Source organism: Peromyscus maniculatus, chromosome 12 (assembly GCF_049852395.1).
Source record: "Peromyscus maniculatus bairdii isolate BWxNUB_F1_BW_parent chromosome 12, HU_Pman_BW_mat_3.1, whole genome shotgun sequence".
Taxonomy (NCBI): Eukaryota; Metazoa; Chordata; class Mammalia; order Rodentia; family Cricetidae; genus Peromyscus; species Peromyscus maniculatus.
This window is the reverse complement of record NC_134863.1, coordinates 27041172-27060675: the sequence shown is the minus strand read 5'-3', so window position 1 is coordinate 27060675 and position 19504 is coordinate 27041172. Positions and strand designations below refer to the sequence as shown.

General features: G+C 46.8%; 1 protein-coding gene and 1 pseudogene across 2 annotated transcripts in view; both read left to right on the top strand.

Annotated features, from left to right (window-relative positions):
- The window catches only part of Slc49a4 (solute carrier family 49 member 4), a 77853-nt gene extending 60060 nt beyond the window's left edge, over positions 1 to 17793 (top strand). For both annotated transcript variants that reach the window (XM_015993420.3, XM_076548809.1), the window contains exons 8-9: positions 8688 to 8870; positions 16655 to 17793. In XM_015993420.3, the coding sequence (XP_015848906.3) occupies positions 8688 to 8870; positions 16655 to 16770 (299 nt within the window). In that variant the 3' untranslated portion in view covers positions 16771 to 17793. The remainder of the gene's footprint in view (positions 1 to 8687; positions 8871 to 16654) is intronic.
- LOC102918026 (large ribosomal subunit protein eL19 pseudogene) lies at positions 12583 to 13743 on the top strand (annotated as a pseudogene).
- Positions 17794 to 19504: the final 1711 nt, after the last annotated feature.

Below are 19504 nucleotides of genomic sequence, written 5' to 3'. Positions count from 1 at the left end.
AGAGGAGGAGTTGTCATTTACAAGTTTCCTTTAGACAGGAAAACAGGGACAGCTGTAGTAAAGGTGTAATCTAGTAATTGTCAACCGTCTTTCCCAGCTTTATCTGTCAGTGTGCACCATAAGAAAACCTACTTATAAAGTGTATTCATATCCTAAACCTACACTTGAGAGAAATTTCCCAACTCTTTTAAGGTAATTCATAGTAAATTTTCTTTGTTTTACATGTTTATATCTTATTTTCTTTGTTTCTTTTTTTTTTTTTTTCCTTTGTTTTTTTCCAGGCCAGGGTTTCTCTGTGTAGCCCTGGCTATCCTGGAACTCACTTTGTAACCCAGGCTGGCCTCAAACTCACAGAGATCCACCTACCTCTGCCTCCTGAGTGCCAGGATTAAAGACATGTGTCAGCACTGCCCGGCTCTCTTCTTTCCTTTTTTTTTTTTTTTTTTCTCAATTTTATTTATTTATGTATTTTTTTTTAAAGGTATGAATGCTCTGCCTGCATGTATGCCTGAATGCCTGAAGAGGGCATCAGATCCCATTACAGATGGTTGTGAGCCACCATGTGCTTGCTGGGAATTGAACTCAGGACCTCTAGAAGAGCAGCCAGTGCTCCTAATAGCTAAGCCATCCTTCCAGCCTGCTTTTTTATTTCTTAATAAAACTGTAAACAAATCTCGGTTGTTCTTGTCTATCTAGGAGCACCATAAGAGTTTGTTTTTTACATTCTGGTAAATACCTTCTTGCCAAATGAGTTAAAATTGGTCACTGATCTGCTTAAATGAACTTTACCTGTCTGGTACAGTGTATCATTGAATAAGTGAACCTTGGGGCTGGAGAGGCGGCTCAGTAGTTAGGAACGTACTGTGCTCTTGCAGGGGATTGGAATTTGGTCCTCAGCATCCCCAGGGCCTCTCACACTTTTCTGTAATTCTGCTCCAGGGGGACCCCAAGACTCTGCATGCGTGTGCACATAACCACACACACAATTAAGAATAATAAAAATTAAAACAATGAAGTAAATGAGCCTCGTGCTGGAGATGTTGCTTAGTTGGTCGAATGCCTGCCTGGTGTCCATGTGGCCCTAGGTCCATTCCAGTCCCACATGTTCTTGGTGTGATGGTTCATGCTTGGAGGCAGGAGGGTCAGAAGCTCAAGGTCCTCCTCAGCTGCATAGCCAGTTCAAGGCTACCTGAGCACCTTGACACCCACCCCGTCTCAAAGAAGAAAAATGATAAAATTCAAGTGGAATCTCTTCTGTAGCTTTTTGGATGTACCATTATCTGATGGCAAGTTGCATCTCTCCCACAGGGGACTCATAATCTGTGCAGCAGCAAGCCGTACCCCTCGCTCGTGTTAGTGGCCCTCAGCCTCTGGAGGCATCCACCATGTCTGCCATGGCAACACACCACCGACCTGGTCCCTTTGGTCTCAGCTTCCCTGGTGTTTCAGGGTCTTCCTTAAAACATTGCTAGGATGGGGCCTGTGAGATGGTTCACCAAGTAAAGGCACTTGTCATGGGGGGGGGGGGACCCACCTAAAGGGGAGGGAGGGAACTGACTGACTCTACAGAGTTCTCCTCATACAGACTTAACAATAGTAACATTCGTAAGTGCGTCAGAACCTGCGTGCTGGAGACAGAACTCAAGAGCGGTACACATTCTTAACTCTGAGCCATCTCTCTAGCTCCTAATTTTTTTTTTAAATTAAAAACAAAACATCCCTGGAACTGGTGTACCCACCTTCCTGCTGTGCGCACAGCCGGAGACCAAGCGGGCATGGCTGCTCATGATCAGGCATGGAGTTACCTTCCCCTCTGCTAGAAATGGCTGCCAAGCCAGGAGACAGCAGAGGAGGAGTCATCTCCACAGGGTCTGTTTACTGCTGCAGCCTCGCAGCCCACACGCAATAGGCTCCTGACGACGGTTGTGAAGACAGGCTCAGACTAAGTTTCCCCTCGAAGACACTTAAGCAATCATTTTTGACCCACTCTGCAGATAGATGACGAAAATTCTTTTCATTTGTAACCCTGGGATGCTCTGCCTTCGGTTCTGTCAATCAGGCTCCGTGCAATCACTTCAGCCTTGGTATTATTGAATGCAGATTGGAGGCCTAGGCCATGTGTATCAGTACTATTGAATAAAAAGTACCGACTGTTGGTGGCTCTCAGTCCGACCCGGTGGTGTGGTAGCAAACAGGCTACAGCCTGTAGGCCTGGACAGTGTTATTGACACTGTTAGATGGGGATTCCTGGAGGTGGCGTGGGAGTAAGAGGAGGTCATCTTCTACAGAAGCAGACTTGTCCTCTAATCAGAACAGTGGCAGGCAGCTGTCTCTCCAGGAGAGTGGAGACTGCACAGGGGTTCAGGGGTCTATAGAGCAGAGAGCGGAACTTTCAGGTGGAACATTCCATCTGCAGGGCAGTTCCTGTGGTCTCAAAGTGGTAAATACAGAGGGAGCTAATGACCTCCCACCTGAGGCGTTTAGGTCATTAACCCTTTACTGCGAATTTAACTTGTATCTAAACAAGTGGAGGGATTTGCTGCTGTTTTCTTTTCAAGACTTTAATGTAAGACAGTAATTTACCTGCCCCAGAGAGTTGATAAGATGATCAAGTTTGGTAATGTGAATGCTGACACAAAGTGCCACCAAATCTTCTAAGTCCAAAGTTACAAAGTTGCTGCTGGCCATATCGTCTTTGTTCTGTTTTTCAAGACAGGGTTTTTCTCTGTAGCCCAGACTATCCTGGAAATCATTCTGTAGCTCAGAGATTCACCTGCCTCTGCCACCCGAGTGCTGGGGTTCGAGGTGTGCGCCCCCATATCTGGTGTATAGAACCTATCTTGAGTCTCATTAGATGCTGACTGCAGCAGCTCTTGTTCTTACCTGATTTGGGAATTTATTTTGTCTCTTACGGAAAGGGTCCCAAATAGACCAGGCTTGCCTCAAACTCACTAGATAGTCAAGGATGACCTTGAACGTCTGATCCTCCAGCCTCCACCTCTAGACTCTGGGGTCACAGTGTACGTGGCTGCACACGATTTATGCGGTGCTGGCAGCAAACCCAGGCCTTTGCACATGCCAGGCAGCGCTTTGCCAACTAAGCTACACCCGGTCCTCGGGAATGTCTTCTGTAACTGCTAATGACCTAGTGCAGTGGTTCTGTCCCCGAGGGTCTCGACCCCTGGGGCTGAACGGCCCTTTCGCAAGGGTCACCTCAGACCATCGGAAAACACGGATATTTATGTTATGATTCATAACAGTAACAAAATTACAGCTATGAAGTAGCAAGGAGAATAATTTTATGGTTGGGGGTCACCACATGAGGAGCAGTATTAAAGGGTCACAGCATTAGCAAGGCTGAGAACCACTGACCTTGGGGATTGTGTATTTTACTTGATGGAAATGTATTCATAGGTAGTTTTCTCCCTCTAAAGTTTAGTTATTTGGTTTGTCATGGGAATGAGTACTTCCAGGGCCGTGATTCAATTTATGTGACTAACATTCATCCATTTTAACTGTACTGGGTATTATACAGGATTTTTTTTTTTCAGCTTAAACTGCAGACCCATGAAATCTTATTAGCTTTTTGGAAAAAATCTGCATCAGCGCTTCATTTGTGTTTGTTCTGCTAAATTACCTTGACGTTTTAATTGAAAGGCAGTTTATTCTAATTTTTGTCTTACTATTATAAAAAATCACGGAAATGTTTAATGATGGTGTAGTGTGAACCCTCTGTGGTGAGCAGGAAATTATCTTGTCTGCTTGACTTTGAATAGATGACACTCACTCACTGAATATATCAAGGCTGAACAGAAATTCAAGTGGAAATCGGATTCAGACTTCTAACAGTCCGCTTCCATGCCGCATGCCCCAGAACGCCCAGGAACGTATGTGTGGAATCACTGCGCTCACAGCTGTCTTCTCTGTTCCGATCAGGAAGGCGCTCACTCAGCTCTGCCCTGTGTCAGCTGTTTCCTGCGTTAGTTTCCGCGGCAGAAAATGATTGCAGCCTATCCATCCAGTGGTGATTGTTTATTTTTTTAAGCCCCCTTAGTCATCATTTTTATGGTAATGGAAGGAACAAATACCGAGATTGATGAGATGGCTCAGAGGTAAGAGCCCCTGCTGCTGTTTCAGGAGACCCCGGGGTACCATTCCCAGCACCCACATGGGGCATTCCATAACCACCTGAAACTCCAGCTCCAGGGGACCCAGCATCCTCTTCTGGTTCCCTAGGCGTGCGCACATATGTGTGCAAGCGCAAGCGCGCGCGCGCGCGCGCGCACACACACACACACACACCCCCCACATGTACAAACACATGCACACAAGTGAAAATAATTTGAACTGAGACTGAGTCAGCTGTGTTTTCACTAGTGGTCCTTGAAGTTATACCATCCATTTCTTCTGCACATGACGTAGCCCCATTTCTAATACGTGAAGTGGGACTTTCATGCTAGGATCCTGTACATGGTGATGGGCAGCGCTGGGGCTTTCTGAGTCATGGAGCGAACACTCTAGGAAGTGAAGTCCTCTCGGTGGTCAGTGTTTATTTGTAAGGAAATTTCCCTCTTCTCAATAGATCAGATATACACATAGTAAAACAAACCACCACCAACAAAAAAAAAAAACCTAAAATTTAAATAATAGAAGAAGAAAGTAAAGTGCCATATTCCACTCTACTGTGCCTCCGTCTCCCATTCCAGAGACAGCGCTATCACCAGTTTCTTCTGTGTTGTGGAAAATTCTAGACATTCATAATGTGTATGTATCTCTCTTTTTTCAGCTGCTTTTCATGTGTATATCTAGCAATATTCATATATACATGTTCCCTTGTTTTTAATGATCATATATATAGCAATACCTTTGCTTCAAGAACTTGGGAGATTGTTTAGTTTATTTTAGTTGTTGTTGTTGTCAGTGGTGGCTTATTGCTGGGTTTTTTGTCTCATTTTGTTGAGACAGCTGGCCTTAAACTTGTGTGTGGCCCAGGAGGACCCTGAGTTCCAGATCTTCCTGTGTCACCAAGTGCTAGGTTTGCAGGCACGGGTCACCATGCCCAGGGTCCTTGTATTAGAATGCTGTTAAAAGGTGACACACAGCTTTCTCTTTCTAATTGATGTGTATATGCTTGTATGGGCGTGGGTTTGGGCATGAGTGAGTGCATATGCCTCTGTTGTCCAGAAGGGGGCTCTGATCTCCTGGAGCTGGAATTACAAGTGTGAGTGCTGATAGCTAAACTTGGGTCCTTTGCAAGGACAGTATGGGCTCTTAGTCTCTGGGCGTTTCTCCAACCCCATTTAGCTTGTCTTTAGTCTTTGCATATACTACTGTCCTGTGTGTGTCTGTATCCACACAGATAGAGTGACAATTCTTTTGAGACTCCTTATGAGCGTGGGCCAAGAGAGCTGCTTGGCCTTGAGGTTGTCTGACAAGGCCTGGCTTGTCTGAACACCGCTCTTCAGGTGTATCCCAGGTGCGTCTGGGTAGCAAGCTTGGTAAACATCAGTAGACTCTAACCTCTCCTTTCGAGACCCTGAGACCCTGTACCGGTCCCCTTCCACTATGCACTACTCACTGTATTTTTGTTTGCCATGTTGATTCTCTTGTATTGATCATGATTGTTTCAGTCATTATACTTTAATTTACCTGATTATAATCTCATGGAGGGACAGAGCTCCTTCAAAAACATAAACAGATTTTTGTGGGGGGTAGGGGGCTCTTTTTTTGTCTTGTTGTAGTTTGATTTGTTCTGTTTTGAAACAAGATCTCGCTGTAAATCAAACTGTCTTGAGACCCTCCTTGGAGTCCAGGCTGGCTTTGAACTCAAATCCTCTGTCTCCAACTCCTGAGTGCTGGGTTTACAGACATGGGCCTGGGTTTACAGACATGGGCGTGGGTTTACAGACATGGGCCTGGTTACAGACATGGGCCTGGTTACAGACATGGGCCTGGTTACAGACATGGGCCTGGTTACAGACATGGGTGTGGTTACAGACATGGGCGTGGTTACAGACATAAGCCAAAACGTTGAGATGGGAAGATTATTTCTAACCGTGTTGCTGAAACATCTAATCCCACCAGTGTGTGATCCTGTGTTCAGTAGTAGTACTTGCTGGTCCCTATGAGCTGGACATGTTTTGTCATTTATTTCAGTACTGTTTTTGTTTTAAACCCTAGCTGATGTGTTCTTGGGTCAGTAGTCTTTTCTTCCCTGATTACCACTGACCAATCATTACGTGACTGTACATCGGAAACAGAATACACAATAAGAACTACCAGTACTATTCCATCCCCAGGGCATCACGAGTCCCACGTGAGTGGAGGATACTGAAGGTGTGTGTAATTGACATCAGTCAATAGATAGTGAGCATGGGGTTAGGTTGGGCTTTATTTCTACGGAGCTCTTGGGGTGAGGGTACAGGGGGGCTGGAAAAGTGGCTCAGTGGTTAAGAGCGCAGAGGATCTGAGTTGAGTTCCCAGCACCTATAACTCCAGCTCCAGAGGAATCCAGGACCTCTGGTACCCTGGGCATGTGTATTCATGCACAAGTGCACACGCACGCGAGCACATACACGCGTGCGCACATGTACACACACACACACACACACACACACACACACACACACACACACACACACACTCTCACTGAGGGAAAATAAAACTATTATGAGCAGTAGGATGGCTCAGCTTGCCGCACAAGCCTGACAAACCCAAACCCATGTAAAGGTGGAAGGAGAGAACCACCTCCCAAGAAGCAGTCCTCTGCCCTCTACATGAACTCCACGGCACTCACACCCACACCGACATCCTACACACATGCACAATGATGTGATGCATACAGTAGGAAAAAAGAGTCTCTTGAAAATGATGCCGTGTTTCTAATGGGGCAGCTTGACTGCTCATGTGACCAGAACGGGGCCACTGTTCCCAGAGGTAGGGCTAGCTCTACGTCGTTCTTTTGCTCTCTAGCTTCCTATCTGTCTATGTCACAGAAATAAAGGGAAGCCAGAGCAGTTTCCAGCTGTTTACGTTGTTAGAAGACACTATTTTATAGTTTGGGGGAGCAGGCAGAGAAGCTAACCCAGGGACACCATTGTCCTCTTACCCCTGCGGTCCTGCGGTAGACAGGTAATGATTGGAGTTGGCTGTGGTCGGTTCTGGGGCTTTGAAATGCCAAAATCTATGAGTGGTGTGGGAGAGATTTGGGTTAGGCTTTCACTCTGCAGCTTCTGTCCTTTTTTTAAAAAAAAAAAAATTTATTTATTTATTTTGCTTTTTCAAGACAAGGTTTCTCTTTGTGTAGGCCTGGCTGTCCTGGAACTATCTCTGTAGACCAGACTGGCCTCGAACTCATAGAGATCCACTTGTCTCTGCCTCTGGAGTGCTGGGATTAAAGGTGCTAGCCACTACCGCCTGGCTAGCAATTTTTTTTCTTAATACAGCAAAGGTATTTTTATTTAACTTTAAACTTATAATATATTCTGTGCATTATTGCCAGCACATATCTTTATTAAAATATAGGTACATATTATAGCTCTTCTCCACTGGCCCTGTTTCATCTCCGAACTTGAATTAGTGAAAGTGTGTAGGCAGACAGGAGCCATGGTAACTTTAGGACAGAGTGTTCTTCTCTAGGCGTTCATACAAGCATCAGAATGCACCCTTTTCCAGTGGATTCACTACAAAATAACATTAGTAAGCTAACCTGCTAATCTGTGATCCTACCACCCTCCACACCTTTTAATTCTGTCTGTCTATCTGTCTGTCTGTCTATCTATCTATCTATCTATCTATCTATCTTTGAGAGTGTATCTGAGTAGCCTGGACTGGCCTCAAGCTGGCAATCCTCCTGCCTCAGCGCCCCCGTGTTGCGATGTGAGGCAGGCATCAGCAGGCCTGGCTCAGTCTGTGTCTGGGGGTGGAGAGAGTCCTTATTTCAAAAGACACTGACACAGAACTCCCTCCCAGATGAGGATTAGCCCTCCTGTGTTCTCTGCAAGGACAGTGAGTGCCTCATGTGGGTCCTGGAAGCCACTGTGAACCAGTCTCTGCATGAGTAATTTTCAATAACATTTTATGTGCCTTACATTTATTCTTGCATTTTAAGTTCTCTTTAAAATTGTAAAATGTGACAAGATTTGTTAATTACCTCGCTAGGTTTTATTCCCTTACCTCATTTGCCCGTGACTCAGAGAAAAGTATATATATGTATATTTTTTATGAGTCTTTTCATCAGGAGTTTTATTATTTTTTATTGCATTTAGTTATTGTGTGGTGCATGTGCCACACCACACAGGTAGAGGGCAGAGGACAGCTTGTGTGAGCCTGTTCTCTCCTCCCACCTTGTGGGTCCTGGGGGTTGAACTCAGGTAATCAGGCTTGGTGGTAGGTGCACTGAGCCATTATGCTGGCCCAGACTATTTTTAATTCGACTCTAATACTAAATTGCTTTTGTGCTTTGGAATAATCCAACAGAAAGAGAAAGCAGATAAACTGGTAATCATTCAGCAATGGAACCTGATCTTACCGCAGAAAAGCTGAGCGAGGAGACGACGGCTGGGTGATGGTCTGTCAGACTTCCATCAGCCACCGAAGCCGCTCCAGAGCCCCCTGCCCCAGCTCGTCCCTGCCCCGGCTCGTCCCTGCCGCCTCCCGTCAACTAAAGATCTGTGTTTTTATTTCAGTGACGCTGTACGCCTCCTGCATCCTCCTGGGCGTGTTCTTGAACAGCAGCGTTCCTATATTTTTTGAGCTCTTTGTGGAAACCGTCTACCCCGTTCCAGAAGGAATTACCTGTGGTGTTGTCACTTTCTTGAGTAACATGTTCATGGGAGTGCTTTTATTTTTTCTCACCTTTTACCATACAGGTAAGAATTTGATTTTTTTATTTGCTCTCTAACTGCGTTATGAGGCAGGTTTGTGGAACTGATGGACAGGGGACCTGCGTGGAGGATTCTCACTAAAGCCTGTTACTTTATGAAGCATTCACTTGCCAGGAAAATGATAACCACAGTTGGGTTTGTTTGTTTTTTAAGCATGCCCACGGGCACCCCATCCCCAGAGTGCTTGAATTAACCTGGGCCTGGAGGACTGTCATTTATTTTCATGTCTTCCCAGCCCACCCCCTTCCAGGTGATTCCAACCCTCGAGTTCACATTGAAAGTCACAGTAATACTACCTTTAAAATACACGCAGACTCCGCTCTCTGAGCACAGAGTGTAAATTAGTGTCAGGGGTGTGTATGTGGTTCACAGCCGTGGGGACAAATGAGAGGAAGTCAATAAGCTGAGCTGTTCTCTAAAACAAGAGACTCCAGGAGGCCATGTTGTTTGTAGGGAACTTCCTGACAAGCCTGTAATTGAAATAATAACCATATTAACCTCTACGGCCAGAAAATACATTTTCAACATTTTCAAAGCAAAATCACAACAGCTGAACTTCTCCTAACTGGAAAATCATTGGGAAAATGATTTTCATAATGTGATTAACGACAAACTAGATGGTCGCTGTCAGTCAGTGTCACGTACGAAAGTCTGGGCATAGCACGTCTGGTTTGGGCTCAGTATACTGCCAAGGGGAGGAGCTCTGGGTAGTCGCAGCCTTCCCTTCCATTTCCAGTCAGAAGAACACCAGGAAGGACGTTGGCTTTCCACACAGCCTTGCGACTGCTGTGTTACAGCCTCGACTCATTTCCGTGTGTCACAGTGGAAAGGCAGGGCCTGTCACCTCTTTGCATGGCAAAGCCTCCGAGCTAGCGTGGACCCCTAGCATGACAGAGACAATTTTCCAGCTGACGGCCCGGGTTTACTAAGTGGTCTGTGCAGCCTAGCAGAACATGGTTTTTCCTGTCAACTAGAAATAGAGTTTTTCCTCGGGTGTTTAAAAACAGCAGTTGATGTCGCATGGTGTTATTCCCCAGGGAATCTGTTTTCCTGGTCTCTGGTATGTAACAGATACATATTGATCAGTGTGAAGCAGAGAAGGCGTTGATAACAGCAACCCTCTAAAAACGGCTTCTTTTCCTCAGTTTCCCACTACCACCGGAGGCTGGATACTTGGTTTAGAAAGGTTTTATTTGACTCATTGTTTTGGAGGGTCCGCATGACGATGTATCACTCTGATGAGATTTCATAGAGCATGGGGAGAGAGATCACAGGGCAAGATGACAGGACAAGACAAGGACAAAGGACAGGCAGTTATAGCTTCCCACCAGATCCCACCTCTCAAAGGTCCAACACACACTGGGGCTATGCTCCCAGTACATGGGCCTTGAAGGCTCAGTCCATGTTCACACCTCAGCACTGTCTGTCCTACTGCAGTCCATGTTCACACCTCAGCACTGTCTACTGCAGTCCATGTTCACACCTCAGCACTGTCTGACTACTGCAGTCCATGTTCATACCTCAGCACTGTCTACTGCAGTCCATGTTCACACCTCAGCACTGTCTCACGGCAGTCCATGTTCACACTTCAGCACTGTCTACTGCAGTCCATGTTCACACCTCAGCACTGCCTCACTGCAGTCCATGTTCTCACCTCAGCACTGTCTACTGCAGTTCATGTTCACACCTCAGCACTGTCTACTGCAGTCTATGTTCTCACCTCAGCACTGTCTACTGCATTCCATGTTCACACCTCAGCACTGCCTCATTGCAGTCCATGTTCACACCTCAGCACTGTCTACTGCAGTTCATGTTCATACCTCAGCACTGTCTACTGCAGTCTATGTTCACACCTCAGCACTGTCTACTGCAGTCCATGTCCAAACCTCAGCACTGTCTACTGCAGTCCATGTTCTCACCTCAGGACTGTCTACTGCAGTCCATGTTCTCACCTCAGCACTGCCTCATTGCAGTCCATGTTCTCACCTCAGGACTGTCTACTGCAGTCCATGTTCACACCTCAGCACTGCCTCACTGCAGTCCATGTTCTCACCTCAGCACTGTCTACTGCAGTCCATGTTCACACCTTAGCACTGCCTCATTGCAGTCCATGTTACACCTCAGCACTGTCTTTCTGCAGAAGAGTGCTGAGTGTTTAGTGTCCATCAGTCTTCTAGTTCAAGCAGCAGATTTTGATATATGTGCAGGAATTGTCACCTGGCACGATTTAGCTGGAACTCTCATGCCACCTGTTTATAGTGACCAGAAAAACACTGAGCACCATTCCTGCTCACCCCTGCTCTAGTGATGGTTCCTGCTCACCCCTGCTCTAGTGATGGTTCCTGCTCACCCCTGCTCTCATGATGGTTCCTGCTCACCCCTGTCCTACCAGGAATGTATCTGACCTGGAGGAAAACACCGTCCTTTTGGTAGTCATTTGCTGACATGTGTTCTTACACATATCTGAACAGCTGGTGCAGGGTTTCTGCCTAACCTCTTGGCTGCTGTGAACCAATGAAACCTTTGTACTGATTAATTTTAATCCACCAAAATGATTTCCAGACAGACACTTTGAGCAAATGCTGGTGTGTGGGTCGTGGATGTGTGGGTAGGTGCGAGAGAGCACAGTGTGCACACCCCAGAGGCCTGTGTTGTTCTTTCTTGGGAGTCGACTCATTGATGCTACAGTGTGAATGAGCGCTTCTGTCCTAGAGGAGTGAGCTGGAGCCCGAGCACAGGTTACTTGGTGTGACCCTCATTGAAACCCTTCACATACAACGAGCTGACACTGCCCTGTAAACCTGCAGCGGAGTGCTGCGTGCTTTGGGACTTCAGGATAAGCTGAAAATCTACAGATTCTACGAAACGGTTTCCTCCGATCACCCCCAGTGCTGCGGTCCAGTGCCCTAAATATTTTATATTATAGACTTGATGAGCTTCCATAACACAAGTGTAGAAACGGAATTCCAGAAACTTTAAGATGCAAAATCATCTGGGAAGTAGATGTGAAGGTTCAACTGTCATTGTCCTCTTGTAAGTCCTGAGTTCACTGTTTTTTTTAAGAAAGCCTGGGTTTCTTTCTTTCTTTCTTTCTTTCATTCATTCATTCATTCATTCATTCATTCATTCATTCATTCATTTTGACATAACATCACTGTATTGCCCAGACTTAGTCTCAGACTCCGGGACCCTAGTCGTCCTCCTGCTCTCCCTCCCAAGTACCAACACTGACAGATAAGCGTCCCCATGCCTGGCTGAAGCCTGGGTGTTGAGCCCTGTAAAGAGCTGTGGTTTTTAGCGTTCCTCTCAGGGAAGTACGCTGCTTCCTTGACGAGATTCTTTCCCACCCACACTGAGCTGTCTGGCAACTGCGTCGAGTAATTTTTCCAGGCTGTGCAGCTCTCTCCCACGTGAACACGTTGGATCAGAATCCTTGCCGAAGGATGGGTCCACCTCGGGTTGCTTCCGGATCAAGGCCACTGGCTTATGTGGAGCTCTGCGCCACAGACCCTTCTGTGGTGCCTTGGTGCATGGAACCATGTCCGAAATGTTTTAGCAGTTTTCTGACGTGGGAGTGTCAAGGTCAGTTTCTGAGAAGGAAGTTATTGTTCCTACTGTAAGGCGATGTTTGCTCTGAGACCCTCAATGAGTTGGGACAGTTCGGTGATGATTCTAATAACATCACAGAAAAAAAAAAATCAATTTGGGATGCTGCTGTCTTCCATGGACTCTGAAACGCATTCTCTTTCAGTCTGAAGTTTGTTTTCTCTGTTAGTTTTTGTTTCTAAGCTCAGCAGAGAGTTTTGTCTGAATGCATAAAGATTTTGAAGTGGCTGACTGAATTGGAGGGTACAGTGTCAGTCACTCAGCAGGTTTCGGGACCTAGCTGAGATGGGCACGTTGGCTTATGCTTACTGGGAGAACAAAGGGAGGGTCAGCAGATATGGACTGGTGAGGAGTGATGTACAGGAAAGTGCTGTAGTGTGGGGTCTGTGGGGTAATCCCTGTGGATTGGAGGGAGCAGGCCGTTGATCCAACATCTGGGGTGCCAGCTGGCTGCTCACTGGGAGAATGGAGACAGTTTTGTTAAATACCGGATGCCTCTAGAGGTTCTGGAGATGGTAGCTGTAGGTGATCAAACTGTAGGCAAAGTGTAGACACTAAGAGAGGAAGGAAGGGAGCCATGAGTGTGCTCAGGCTGCAGAAGAGGCTTGCCTCTACCGTCCTCCGCTGTGGTAAGAAGAAGGTCTGGTTGGACCCCAATGAGACCAATGAAATCGCCAATGCCAACTCCCGTTAGCAGATCCGGAAGCTGATCAAGGATGGGCTGATCATCCGGAAGCCTGTGACCGTCCATTCCCGGGCTCGATGCCGGAAAAACACCTTGGCTCAACGGAAGGGCAGGCATATGGGCACAGGGAAGCAGAAGGGTACTGCCAACGCTCAGATGCCTGAGAAGGTGACCTGGATGAGAAGGATGCGGAACCTGCGCCGACTTCTCAGGAGATATCGTGAATCCAAGAAGATTGACCGCCATATGTATCACAGCCTGTATCTGAAGGTCAAGGGGAATGTCTTCAAAAACAAGCGGATTCTCATGGAACACATCCACAAGCTGAAGGCAGACAAGGCCCGAAAGAATCTCCTGGCTGACCAGGCTGAGGCTCGCAGGTCTAAGACCAAGGAAGCCCGAAAGCACCAGGAGGAGCGCTCCAGGCCAAGAAGGAGGAGATCTTCAAGACTCTGTCCAAGGAGGAAGAGACCAAGAAATAAAGCTTCCCTCATGTCTGTACATAGTGGGCCGCCTGTGGCCTCAGGTGGATCAGTCATTAAAATAAAACAAGCCTTAAAAAAAAAAGAGAGAGAGGAAGGAAGGGTCAGCAGGTTTTGGAAGGAGGACAGAGGATGAGCAAACAGTGCAGAGGTGCTGTGCAGGGTTGGCCTGCTGTGCATGGCCAGTACAGAGATGCTGTGCAGGGTTGACATGCTGTACACAGCCAGTGCAGAGGTGCTGTGCAGGGTTGACATGCTGCACACAGCCAGTGCAGAGGTGCTGTGCAGGGTTGGCCTGCTGCACAGGGCTAGTGCAGAGGTGCTGTGCAGGATTGACATGCTGCACACAGCCAGTGCAGAGGTGCTGTGCAGGGTTGACATGCTGTACACAGCCAGTGCAGAGGTGCTGTGCAGGGTTGACCTGCTGCACACAGCCAGTGCAGAGGTGCTGTGCAGGATTAACATGCTGCACACAGCCAGTGTAGAGGTACTGTGCAGAGACCATGCGGAGCTGAAGATTGGCTTTGAGGATGAGGCTGCAGTGCGGTAGACATTGGCAAGCAGCTCATGCAGGGGTGTCTTGTGTAGTCCTGCCTTCCGGCATGGATTTCTGTTTGTTCCAGGGGAGGAATAGGAAGGATCGCAGGAAACGCTCCGCCAAACAAATAAAAGAGTTAAGAATGCGAACATCTTGGTGGACTGGGCACCATTCACTTGTATTCTATGATACCACGTACAGAAGGCCAGAGTTTGTTGGCTTGGCAACTTAGACAGATTAAATGTTTAAGGGGGGGTCTCTCCCTGCTCCGTGCCCCCAGCTGTGGTTTCCATGAATAGTCTTCAGCAGGGAGATGCAGGTACTCCCCTGCCTCTGATCTCTTGCTTTCTGAAAAGGGAAGTATTTTTAAAGAACACTTGCTGTTTGTTGAACCAAGTGAATTTTCTTAAAGTGAATTTGACTTTTCGGAGAGACACAGTAATGAAACAAACATCTGAACCTAGACAGAAGGAATAATTTCACCCTCTAATGAAATAAATGTTCAACTTTGGCAGTATTGGACAAATTCCACGCCTCAGAGGGAGCCAAGGCCAAGTCAGTCATGGCATGTGTTGTTTTCACTTCCCATGAATTAAAGTCACTAAGATTTAGAAGATGCTCTTGTGAACCACATGGTCGGGTGTCGGCTTCCTTTTATCTGGTGCTTACAGTGTGGCCTTCGATTCCGAGAGCTCGCTGTTGGTCCAGCCTGTGCTCCGAGGTTCTGTCCCTCCCTTAACTGCTTCATCTTGCCTAGTAAAATTATCACCAGCTTAAATATAAAATGTATTTATATATGTTAAATCTAAAAGCGGACCATGAGAGTTAAGGCAGGATAGTGGGGGCCGCTTCCTCTCGGTGTTTAGTTCCATGAAATCCAGGTCGAGCGCAGAAGACAGCTTGGCAGAGAGCGATGGAGGGGTCCACGTCTGCCTACACTGTGGACGGCAAGTCTGTCTTTGACTGCAGTCGTTGAGAGATGAGGAGGGAAGCTGCCTTGTGAGCACAATAGAGAAGACGTCACCATAGCACCTGCTCTACCTGCCGGTTTCCTGATGCCGTCCAGCGTGGCTTGCTCTCTCAGGCTCTGAGAGTTGTGGGTAAACTGAAGCTGTGGTGTGAGGGTTCTAGGGTGACTCTGAGCCCGAGACAGCGCTTTAAGGAAGACAAAGGGAGGGTATAAACCTGTGGAGAGGAGGGAAGAAGGAAAAATCACACCCGTTTTTATTCATTGGAACTGGTGATATTAGACTAGAGAAGCTGTCCCCAACCACCATTGACAAGTTCTTTATGCCAAGAAGATGCTCTCGCCCAAGCCTGGGATTGGTGGCCAGGTAGTTTGGGGGCAGAGGGAGGGACAGCCAGGGACAGTCACAGTTGAGTGACAGCAAATGACTGGGAATGTCCTGTTAGTCCTAGTTCACAAAAGTATTTTTTTAAGCTGATCCTTGAGGCCGTTAAATCAGATAAGAGTCAAATCACCTGCTTGGATGACTTTTGCAGGTTTCCCAATGATTGGCATAGTCCGTGACTGTGTGGAAAAAACTAGAAAAGTTAAGTACAGTGGTCTCTCTCGGAGTAGAGATGATTAATTCGTTAATGTTTTACCTTATTTTCCATATATTCGAATTCATTTTGCAGTGGTTACCGTTTAATATTTTTGTTGGGAAGTACATATTTCCATCAAGAACTACAAAAATGTTGTCTTCAAAGTCAGTTGAGGGGGTGGGGAGAGAGCCCAGCGGGCGGCTGTGCAAACACGTGGACCTGACTTGATTCTCAGCCCCCGGGTGAAAAGCTTAGCCTGGTCACACGCGTCTCTGACTCCTGCATTGGTGAGGGCAGAGACAGGAGATTGCTGAGGTTTGCTGACCACCAGTGGAGCTGGTAAAGCAAAAACCTCATGAGCTCCAGGTTCAGTGAGAGGCCTCATCTCAAGGGAATAAGGCAGAGTGTGGTAGAGAAGGACCCTGACACCCTTCTCTGTCCCCTGGCTGTGTGCACACTTACACTTGTGTGTGTGTGTGTGTCTGTCTGTCTGTCTGTATGTGTGTGTCCATATAAATAAAATAAAAGGAGGCCATTTTTCTCTTTACCTAAACCCACCAGGTATTTCTAAACAGACAGAAAAATGACGGTGATAGAGGGCACTTAAGAAACAATTAACAAGCTAACACTTAAAGTGATCAATTCTTTTCCCTTTCAACTCAGATTGATTTTGCAACCAAAGTCAAGGTGTATTAAATTGATGAAAAGTTGTTAACAACATTGATTAAATATTCCACATGGAAGTCCGGTAATATATTACACACATCACTGTCTGTGTGTAGCCTCCAGTCTGCCGATGTCAGGTGAAGTGGCTTCTGGTGCCTTTGTTATGCGTCCTTTGGAATGCAGAGCGGACACAGGTGATGCAAAAATACTTAAAACTGTTGTTTTTTGTTTTTTGAACTTACAGAGTTGTCTTGGTTCAACTGGTGCCTTCCCGGGTCGTGTCTGCTCAGTCTTCTCCTCATTCTGTGCTTCAGGGAATCCTATGACAGACTCTACCTTGATGTGGTCGTCTCGGTTTAAGGCCGTGGACTCTCGGGACTTCAAAGGGACTGGATGTCAGTACCGCACACTGGCTTGGAACTGCACAGCTAAAGGGAGACGAGGAGAAGAAACTTCTTTCGGAGGTCTTGTTAGGTTACAGAGCCTCACGTTAATTTAATGACTACTAGGTAATAATAATGCAGGACTTGAGTGTCTGGGGATTGGAAAACGCCGTGGACAGCACAGCATGCTGCCAGCACGCCTGTGCTAAACTCTGGCTGGAGTAGAGGCGTGACCTCACGCGGGATGCACTGCCCACGTGAGTAACCCCTTGTGTGTGCTGTACCAGTGCTAACCTGCTGATGAGCTGAATTCCGAGAAGAAGCGAGGGTATTGGTCCCATGGAGATGGCTCCTCCCAGGCACAGGACAGAAGAATAGGAGAAGCGCCACTAACTTCTAAAGACGTTTGAACCCTGTATCAGATTTTAATTACAAAATAGCTGAGCTGTATACCAGTGATAGAAGTGATCCACATGTACACTACATGTTTTTCTAATAAAGCCATTTCTTATATGACTCCTTATTTTTAATCAGGTTGGAAGTCTTTCGCTGTCTTTGGGCACAGGCACTGCCGCATCCCCACTTTCTCTAATTTCTGTGAGTACAGCGTCAGTCACAGCGGCAAGGGGACTAAATGCCTGATGGGGTTGTATTAACTGTCGCGGGAAAAGTGTAATTCCGTTATGATTTAGCGCTTTGTTAAAGGTTAAATGGGAGCCGCACAAAGCATGTGTGTCTGCAGCAGCCTGAGCTAGCACAAGTGTAAAGTCCAGCGAGCACTGTTGTACACCAGGCTAGACTGTATTTACATGACCCCCATTTGAGAAGAATGGTGTGTAACATTGAAGGTTTCGGATCTGTGCGTGATTTCTGAATTGATCCCTTGTGTTTTAATTTAAGATTGTAATATACTCCATTCTAAATGAAGTCATTGTATTTGATTGGACAGCCTTTTGCCAATACCTATTTCTTTCTATAAATAATGGATTTTTTAAAAACATACTCATTGGACGGCTCTTGGACCTGTCTCTCACTAGGTCATAAAATTTGCTGCGCCGGGCCGGGGACACTGGGACACTTGACTGCGCATGGTTCCATAGCTCCTCTCACACGGAGCCAGACCTTCCCCAGGCTTCCAGAGCAGCAGCACTTTTTGCTGTCTGCTCCCCCTCACCCCTTCCCTCCCATGAAACAGCAGCTTCATTGCCAGCCAGCTGTGCACAGCTCCTTCTCTGTGCTGGTGCAAGCCGGCTCCTGGTAGCCCAGGTGGAAAGGCTGGGCAGTACTGACTCCCGCCCACCCCTGTGCGCCATCGCACGCCTGCAGATGCCCCTCTCACTGCAAATTCAAGTTGAAGGCTCTGCTCCAACTTACCTTGGTCTTGGAGGAAGGTTCTGGCATTGCCTAGTGTCTTCGGAGGCCCTGAATTGTGAAGTGAGAAAGGCAAGGCCCTCAGATTTCACACCTGTCTCCAGCCGCCTCCGCATCGCCTCCTTTCCCGTTCTAACCAGGCTGCTTGCTCCCTTAGCAGCAAGAACGGAAGGAAGAGCCTGGTAAAGAGAAGAGAACAATCTGTCCCCAGCCAGGCTCAGCTCTGCTAACTTGTCCCCATCCTTTGTAAAGTGAAACAGAAGACAGAGTTCTGACAGTGACGAGAAGCTAGTCACTGTGGACATGCCACATCACCACCACCACTTCCTGTTTAGGGAGGAGAGAGAAGGCAAAGGGAAGAGATGTGAAGGATTAGACGGTGCTGTATAAAATCTGCTATAATAAGACCTCTGAAGAGGAACACTTTAATTAATGGTTAATTCTGCTTTTAACACCAAGTACAGAATAATGCTTTAAAAATATAACCTAAAATAGCTAATCACGTCAAGGCATTCCAAGTGGATACCTTGTACCAGTCAACAGCTCTTCTCTTCAGGACACCTGAGGTGAGGTAACGAGGACTATGGGGGTCCAGCCCCTCGATAGTCCCCTCCCAGGGTCCGCGGAAGGCTCTATCAACCAGCTGAGGATCTATTCTTTAGGGTCGGTAAATCAGTCTACGCACGCAGAGTTCTTTGGTCCATTCGCTTTAATTCTTCTGGCATAACATCCTTTATACACAGTTCAGTTCATGTCTAGCTCCTTTCTTGCCTGATTTCTCTCTATATTTATCTACTATCCCCTCTAGGTTCTATCTTAATTCCTTCATCTAGTTCTGTCCCTTCTAGGTTCTCATCTATCTAGTTCTTTCCCCTATCAGCTCCTCTCCCGTCTCCTTCTCTCTCATCTGGCTCTTCCTCATCTTGTTCTTCCCCATCTGGCTCTTCCTCATCTTCCATCTCGTTCCTCTAGTCCTCTCTTTTAGCTCTTCAATCTAGTTCTTCCCCATCTCAGTTCGTTCCTCTCAAGTTCTTACCCATCTAGTTCTTCCATTCTCTTCTCTCTTCTCTGTCCTCTCCTGCCCTGGGAGTTCTGGTATATATACACTTACAAGCAGTATTTCCTTAGCAGTGCAAAGCCAGGCTTCCAGGGTCAAATGAAGGGGTGATAAGAATAGGCTTAATTGACACATCCGCCAGGCCTTCTCAAACAGGTAACCTGGATGCTTAAGTCTGTTCTTAGAGAGTACAGAGGTATCTCTGATAAGGTACTTTCCTCCATCCGGTGATGGACCTGGCTGGATGCTACCAATAATGATAATTACAGGGAGGTTTGAACTG